Here is a 10,263-nt window from a genome sequence, read left to right as displayed (position 1 = left end):
ACCCCCCCCCTTACTCGCCTCCCTTCCTCCCCCCCTCCCACCAAACCTCCCCTCCCTCCCCCCACCCCCTCCCCCCCTTACCCCCCTCCCTCTCCCACTCCCCTCGCTCCCACACCCCCCCCTCCCCTCACACCTACTCACCGTGTATGAACCTCACCCACACCCCCCATTCTCACCTCCCCCCCACCCCACCCCACCCACCCAGCCCCCTCTCAGGAGGTTTTGGTCTTGAGGCGACCCTCGGCGGCCACCGGCTCCCTGGCCTTGAGCAGCAGCAGCAGGAGGAGGAGGAGGCAGCAGACGGCGGCGGGGAGACACTGGACCAGGGGCAGCCCCAGGGACAGGAGGCTGTAGATGGCCCCTGACACACGGGGCGGACAGGCGGACAGACGGACAGACGGACAGACGGACAGACGGACAGACGGACAGACGGACAGACGGACAGACTTGTAGACGTGACGCAAGGGGGGGGGACAGAGCGGACGTCGTGTTGCGAGCCTCGCGGAACAAGCGCCCCCCCCCTTTATAACACAGAACAGACACCTTTATAACACAGAACAGACACCTTTATAACGCAGAACAGACACCTATATAACGCAGAACAGACACCTTTATAACGCAGAACAGACACCTTTATAACACAGAACAGACACCACCTTTATAACGCAGAACAGACACCTTTATAACACAGAACAGACACCTTTATAACGCAGAACAGACACCTTTATAACACAGAACAGACACCTTTATAACACAGAACAGACACCTTTATAACACAGAACAGACACCTTTATAACACAGAACAGACACCTTTATAACGCAGAACAGACACCTTTATAACGCAGAACAGACACCACCTTTATAACGCAGAACAGACACCACCTTTATAACGCAGAACAGACACCTTTATAACGCAGAACAGACACCTTTATAACGCAGAACAGACACCTTTATAACGCAGAACAGACACCTTTATAACGCAGAACAGACACCTTTATAACGCAGAACAGACACCTTTATAACGCAGAACAGACACCTTTATAACGCAGAACAGACACCTTTATAACGCAGAACAGACACCTTTATAACACAGAACAGACACCTTTAGAACGCAGAACAGACACCACCTTTATAACGCAGAACAGACACCTTTATAACGCAGAACAGACACCTTCATAACGCAGAACAGACACCTTTATAACACAGAACAGACACCTTTATAACACAGAACAGACACCACCTTTATAACTCAGAACAGACACCTTTATAACGCAGAACAGACACCTTTATAACACAGAACAGACACCTTTATAACACAGAACAGACACCTTTATAACACAGAACAGACACCTTTATAACACAGAACAGACACCACCTTTATAACTCAGAACAGACACCTTTATAACGCAGAACAGACACCTTTATAACACAGAACAGACACCTTCATAACGCAGAACAGACACCTTTATAACACAGAACAGACACCTTTATAACACAGAACAGACACCACCTTTATAACGCAGAACAGACACCTTTATAACGCAGAACAGACACCTTTATAACGCAGAACAGACACCTTTATAACACAGAACAGACACCTTTATAACGCAGAACAGACACCTTTATAACACAGAACAGACACCACCTTTATAACGCAGAACAGACACCTTTATAACGCAGAACAGACACCTTTATAACGCAGAACAGACACCTTTATAACTCAGAACAGACACCACCTTTATAACGCAGAACAGACACCTTTATAACGCAGAACAGACACCTTTATAACGCAGAACAGACACCTTTATAACGCAGAACAGACACCTTTATAACACAGAACAGACACCTTTATAACGCAGAACAGACACCTTTATAACACAGAACAGACACCTTTATAACACAGAACAGACACCTTTATAACACAGAACAGACACCACCTTTATAACACAGAACAGACACCTTTATAACGCAGAACAGACACCACCTTTATAACGCAGAACAGACACCTTTATAACGCAGAACAGACACCTTTATAACGCAGAACAGACATGTTTATAACGCAGAACAGACACCACCTTTATAACACAGAACAGACACCTTTATAACACAGAACAGACACCTTTATAACACAGAACAGACACCTTTATAACACAGAACAGACACCTTTATAACACAGAACAGACACCTTTATAACACAGAACAGACACCACCTTTATAACACAGAACAGACACCTTTAGAACACAGAACAGACATCTTTATAACACAGAACAGACACCTTTATAACACAGAACAGACACCTTTAGAACACAGAACAGACACCTTTATAACACAGAACAGACACCTTTATAACACAGAACAGACACCTTTAGAACACAGAACAGACATCTTTATAACTCAGAACAGACACCTTTATAACACAGAACAGACACCTTTATAACACAGAACAGACACCTTTATAACGCAGAACAGACACCTTTATAACACAGAACAGACACCTTTATAACTCAGAACAGACACCTTTATAACGCAGAACAGACACCACCTTTATAACACAGAACAGACACCACCTTTATAACACAGAACAGACACCTTTATAACACAGAACAGACACCTTTATAACACAGAACAGACACCTTTATAACTCAGAACAGACACCTTTATAACACAGAACAGACATCTTTATAACACAGAACAGACACCTTTATAACTCAGAACAGACACCTTTATAACTCAGAACAGACACCTTTATAACGCAGAACAGACACCTTTATAACACAGAACAGACACCACCTTTATAACACAGAACAGACACCACCTTTATAACACAGAACAGACACCACCTTTATAACTCAGAACAGACACCTTTATAACGCAGAACAGACACCACCTTTATAACACAGAACAGACACCTTTATAACGCAGAACAGACACCTTTATAACACAGAACAGACACCTTTATAACGCAGAACAGACACCACCTTTATAACACAGAACAGACACCTTTATAACACAGAACAGACACCTTTATAATGCAGAACAGTCACCTTTATAACACAGAACAGACACCTTTATAACGCAGAACAGACACCTTTATAACACAGAACAGACACCACCTTTATAACGCAGAACAGACACCACCTTTATAACACAGAACAGACACCTTTATAACACAGAACAGACACCTTTATAACGCAGAACAGACACCTTTATAACACAGAACAGACACCTTTATAACACAGAACAGACACCTTTATAACGCAGAACAGACACCTTTATAACACAGAACAGACACCTTTATAACGCAGAACAGACACCTTTATAACGCAGAACAGACACCACCTTTATAACGCAGAACAGACACCTTTATAACTCAGAACAGACACCTTTATAACACAGAACAGACACCTTTATAACACAGAACAGACACCACCTTTATAACGCAGAACAGACACCTTTATAACGCAGAACAGACACCTTTATAACACAGAACAGACACCACCTTTATAACGCAGAACAGACACCTTTATAATGCAGAACAGACACCACCTTTATAACGCAGAACAGACACCTTTATAACGCAGAACAGACACCACCTTTATAACGCAGAACAGACACCTTTATAACACAGAACAGACACCTTTATAACGCAGAACAGACACCTTTATAACGCAGAACAGACACCTTTATAACGCAGAACAGACACCTTTATAACGCAGAACAGACACCACCTTTATAACGCAGAACAGACACCTTTATAACGCAGAACAGACACCTTTATAACGCAGAACAGACACCACCTTTATAACGCAGAACAGACACCTTTATAACGCAGAACAGACACCTTTATAACACAGAACAGACACCACCTTTATAACACAGAACAGACACCTTTATAACGCAGAACAGACACCTTTATAACACAGAACAGACACCTTTATAACGCAGAACAGACACCTTTATAACACAGAACAGACACCTTGATAACGCAGAACAGACACCTTTATAACACAGAACAGACACCACCTTTATAACGCAGAACAGACACCTTTATAACACAGAACAGACACCTTTATAACGCAGAACAGACACCTTTATAACGCAGAACAGACACCTTTATAACACAGAACAGACACCTTTATAACACAGAACAGACACCTTTATAATGCAGAACAGACACCTTTATAACACAGAACAGACACCTTTATAACGCAGAACAGACACCTTTATAACACAGAACAGACACCTTTATAACACAGAACAGACACCTTTATAATGCAGAACAGACACCTTTATAACACAGAACAGACACCTTTATAACACAGAACAGACACCTTTATAACACAGAACAGACACCTTTATAACTCAGAACAGACACCTTTATAACACAGAACAGACACCTTTATAACACAGAACAGACACCTTTATAACACAGAACAGACACCTTTATAACACAGAACAGACACCACCTTTATAACGCAGAACAGACACCTTTATAACACAGAACAGACACCTTTATAACGCAGAACAGACACCTTTATAACGCAGAACAGACACCTTTATAACACAGAACAGACACCTTTATAACACAGAACAGACACCTTTATAATGCAGAACAGACACCTTTATAACACAGAACAGACACCTTTATAACGCAGAACAGACACCTTTATAACACAGAACAGACACCTTTATAACACAGAACAGACACCTTTATAATGCAGAACAGACACCTTTATAACACAGAACAGACACCACCTTTATAACGCAGAACAGACACCTTTATAACACAGAACAGACACCTTTATAACACAGAACAGACACCTTTATAACACAGAACAGACACCTTTATAACTCAGAACAGACACCTTTATAACACAGAACAGACACCTTTATAACACAGAACAGACACCTTTATAACACAGAACAGACACCTTTATAACACAGAACAGACACCTTGATAACGCAGAACAGACACCTTTATAACACAGAACAGACACCTTTATAACGCAGAACAGACACCTTTATAACACAGAACAGACACCTTTATAACACAGAACAGACACCTTTATAACACAGAACAGACACCTTGATAACGCAGAACAGACACCTTTATAACACAGAACAGACACCTTTATAACGCAGAACAGACACCTTTATAACACAGAACAGACACCTTTATAACGCAGAACAGACACCTTTATAATGCAGAACAGACACCTTTATAACACAGAACAGACACCTTTATAACGCAGAACAGACACCTTTATAACGCAGAACAGACACCACCTTTATAACGCAGAACAGACACCTTTATAACGCAGAACAGACACCTTTATAACGCAGAACAGACACCTTTATAACACAGAACAGACACCTTTATAACACAGAACAGACACCTTTATAACGCAGAACAGACACCTTTATAACACAGAACAGACACCTTTATAACGCAGAACAGACACCTTTATAACACAGAACAGACACCTTTATAACGCAGAACAGACACCACCTTTATAACGCAGAACAGACACCTTTATAACGCAGAACAGACACCTTTATAACACAGAACAGACACCTTTATAACGCAGAACAGACACCTTTATAACGCAGAACAGACACCACCTTTATAACGCAGAACAGACACCTTTATAACGCAGAACAGACACCTTTATAACGCAGAACAGACACCTTTATAACGCAGAACAGACACCTTCATAACGCAGAACAGACACCTTTATAACGCAGAACAGACACCTTTATAACGCAGAACAGACACCTTTATAACGCAGAACAGACACCTTTATAACTCAGAACAGACACCACCTTTATAACGCAGAACAGACACCTTTATAACACAGAACAGACACCACCTTTATAACGCAGAACAGACACCTTTATAACGCAGAACAGACACCTTTATAACGCAGAACAGACACCTTCATAACGCAGAACAGACACCTTTATAACGCAGAACAGACACCTTTATAACGCAGAACAGACACCTTTATAACGCAGAACAGACACCACCTTTATAACGCAGAACAGACACCACCTTTATAACGCAGAACAGACACCTTTATAACGCAGAACAGACACCTTTAAAACGCAGAACAGACACCTTTATAACGCAGAACAGACACCTTTATAACGCAGAACAGACACCTTTATAACGCAGAACAGACACCACCTTTATAACGCAGAACAGACACCTTTATAACGCAGAACAGACACCTTTATAACGCAGAACAGACACCTTTATAACGCAGAACAGACACCACCTTTATAACGCAGAACAGACACCTTTATAACGCAGAACAGACACCTTTATAACGCAGAACAGACACCTTTATAACGCAGAACAGACACCTTTATAACGCAGAACAGACACCTTTATAACGCAGAACAGACACCTTTATAACGCAGAACAGACACCTTTATAACGCAGAACAGACACCTTTATAACGCAGAACAGACACCTTTATAACGCAGAACAGACACCTTTATAACGCAGAACAGACACCTTTATAACGCAGAACAGACACCACCTTTATAACGCAGAAGAGACACCTTTATAACGCAGAACAGACACCTTTAAAACGCAGAACAGACACCTTTATAACGCAGAACAGACACCTTTATAACGCAGAACAGACACCTTTATAACACAGAACAGACACCTTTATAACGCAGAACAGACACCTTTATAACGCAGAACAGACACCTTTATAACGCAGAACAGACACCTTTATAACGCAGAACAGACACCTTTATAACGCAGAACAGACACCACCTTTATAACGCAGAACAGACACCTTTATAACGTAGAACAGACACCTTTATAACGCAGAACAGACACCTTTATAACGCAGAACAGACACCTTTATAACGCAGAACAGACACCTTTATAACACAGAACAGACACCTTTATAACGCAGAACAGACACCTTTATAACGCAGAACAGACACCTTTATAACGCAGAACAGACACCTTTATAACGCAGAACAGACACCTTTATAACGCAGAACAGACACCACCTTTATAACGCAGAACAGACACCTTTATAACGCAGAACAGACACCTTTATAACGCAGAACAGACACCACCTTTATAACGCAGAACAGACACCTTTATAACTCAGAACAGACACCTTTATAACACAGAACAGACACCTTTATAACACAGAACAGACACCACCTTTATAACGCAGAACAGACACCTTTATAACGCAGAACAGACACCTTTATAACACAGAACAGACACCACCTTTATAACGCAGAACAGACACCTTTATAATGCAGAACAGACACCACCTTTATAACGCAGAACAGACACCTTTATAACGCAGAACAGACACCACCTTTATAACGCAGAACAGACACCTTTATAACACAGAACAGACACCTTTATAACGCAGAACAGACACCTTTATAACGCAGAACAGACACCTTTATAACGCAGAACAGACACCTTTATAACGCAGAACAGACACCTTTATAACACAGAACAGACACCTTTATAACACAGAACAGACACCTTTATAACGCAGAACAGACACCTTTATAACGCAGAACAGACACCTTTATAACACAGAACAGACACCTTTATAACACAGAACAGACACCTTTATAACACAGAACAGACACCTTTATAACACAGAACAGACACCTTGATAACGCAGAACAGACACCTTTATAACACAGAACAGACACCACCTTTATAACGCAGAACAGACACCTTTATAACACAGAACAGACACCTTTATAACGCAGAACAGACACCTTTATAACGCAGAACAGACACCTTTATAACACAGAACAGACACCTTTATAACACAGAACAGACACCTTTATAATGCAGAACAGACACCTTTATAACACAGAACAGACACCTTTATAACGCAGAACAGACACCTTTATAACACAGAACAGACACCTTTATAACACAGAACAGACACCTTTATAATGCAGAACAGACACCTTTATAACACAGAACAGACACCTTTATAACACAGAACAGACACCTTTATAACACAGAACAGACACCTTTATAACTCAGAACAGACACCTTTATAACACAGAACAGACACCTTTATAACACAGAACAGACACCTTTATAACACAGAACAGACACCTTTATAACACAGAACAGACACCTTTATAACACAGAACAGACACCTTTATAACGCAGAACAGACACCTTTATAACGCAGAACAGACACCTTTATAACGCAGAACAGACACCTTTATAACACAGAACAGACACCTTTATAACACAGAACAGACACCTTTATAACGCAGAACAGACACCTTGATAACGCAGAACAGACACCTTTATAACACAGAACAGACACCTTTATAACGCAGAACAGACACCTTTATAACACAGAACAGACACCTTTATAACACAGAACAGACACCTTTATAACACAGAACAGACACCTTGATAACGCAGAACAGACACCTTTATAACACAGAACAGACACCTTTATAACGCAGAACAGACACCTTTATAACACAGAACAGACACCTTTATAACGCAGAACAGACACCTTTATAATGCAGAACAGACACCTTTATAACACAGAACAGACACCTTTATAACGCAGAACAGACACCTTTATAACGCAGAACAGACACCACCTTTATAACGCAGAACAGACACCTTTATAACGCAGAACAGACACCTTTATAACACAGAACAGACACCTTTATAACGCAGAACAGACACCTTTATAACGCAGAACAGACACCACCTTTATAACGCAGAACAGACACCTTTATAACGCAGAACAGACACCTTTATAACGCAGAACAGACACCTTTATAACGCAGAACAGACACCTTCATAACGCAGAACAGACACCTTTATAACGCAGAACAGACACCTTTATAACGCAGAACAGACACCTTTATAACGCAGAACAGACACCTTTATAACTCAGAACAGACACCACCTTTATAACGCAGAACAGACACCTTTATAACACAGAACAGACACCACCTTTATAACGCAGAACAGACACCTTTATAACGCAGAACAGACACCTTTATAACGCAGAACAGACACCTTCATAACGCAGAACAGACACCTTTATAACGCAGAACAGACACCTTTATAACGCAGAACAGACACCTTTATAACGCAGAACAGACACCACCTTTATAACGCAGAACAGACACCACCTTTATAACGCAGAACAGACACCTTTATAACGCAGAACAGACACCTTTAAAACGCAGAACAGACACCTTTATAACGCAGAACAGACACCTTTATAACGCAGAACAGACACCTTTATAACGCAGAACAGACACCACCTTTATAACGCAGAACAGACACCTTTATAACGCAGAACAGACACCTTTATAACGCAGAACAGACACCTTTATAACGCAGAACAGACACCACCTTTATAACGCAGAACAGACACCTTTATAACGCAGAACAGACACCTTTATAACGCAGAACAGACACCTTTATAACGCAGAACAGACACCTTTATAACGCAGAACAGACACCTTTATAACGCAGAACAGACACCTTTATAACGCAGAACAGACACCTTTATAACGCAGAACAGACACCTTTATAACGCAGAACAGACACCTTTATAACGCAGAACAGACACCTTTATAACGCAGAACAGACACCTTTATAACGCAGAACAGACACCACCTTTATAACGCAGAAGAGACACCTTTATAACGCAGAACAGACACCTTTAAAACGCAGAACAGACACCTTTATAACGCAGAACAGACACCTTTATAACGCAGAACAGACACCTTTATAACACAGAACAGACACCTTTATAACGCAGAACAGACACCTTTATAACGCAGAACAGACACCTTTATAACGCAGAACAGACACCTTTATAACGCAGAACAGACACCTTTATAACGCAGAACAGACACCACCTTTATAACGCAGAACAGACACCTTTATAACGTAGAACAGACACCTTTATAACGCAGAACAGACACCTTTATAACGCAGAACAGACACCTTTATAACGCAGAACAGACACCTTTATAACACAGAACAGACACCTTTATAACGCAGAACAGACACCTTTATAACGCAGAACAGACACCTTTATAACGCAGAACAGACACCTTTATAACGCAGAACAGACACCTTTATAACGCAGAACAGACACCACCTTTATAACGCAGAACAGACACCTTTATAACACAGAACAGACACCTTTAGAACGCAGAACAGACACCTTTATAACGCGGAACAGACACCTTTATAA

At 41.2% G+C, this 10,263-nt stretch overlaps 1 protein-coding gene across 1 annotated transcript in view; it reads right to left on the bottom strand.

The window, feature by feature from the left end:
* Positions 1-202: 202 nt before the first annotated feature.
* Positions 203-10,263, bottom strand: part of LOC116956543 (transmembrane protein 35B) — a 27,545-nt gene continuing 17,484 nt past the window's right edge. The window contains exon 4 of the mRNA XM_032978232.2: positions 203-361. Within this exon, the coding sequence (XP_032834123.2) occupies positions 213-361 (149 nt within the window). The 3' untranslated portion in view covers positions 203-212. The remainder of the gene's footprint in view (positions 362-10,263) is intronic.

This window comes from Petromyzon marinus, chromosome 66 (assembly GCF_048934315.1).
Source record: "Petromyzon marinus isolate PM22_M1 ecotype Great Lakes invasive population chromosome 66, UKy_Petmar_22M1.pri1.0, whole genome shotgun sequence".
NCBI classification, from domain to species: Eukaryota; Metazoa; Chordata; class Hyperoartia; order Petromyzontiformes; family Petromyzontidae; genus Petromyzon; species Petromyzon marinus.
The sequence above is the reverse complement of the archived record's forward strand: the minus strand, read 5'-3'. Positions and strand labels throughout refer to the sequence as shown.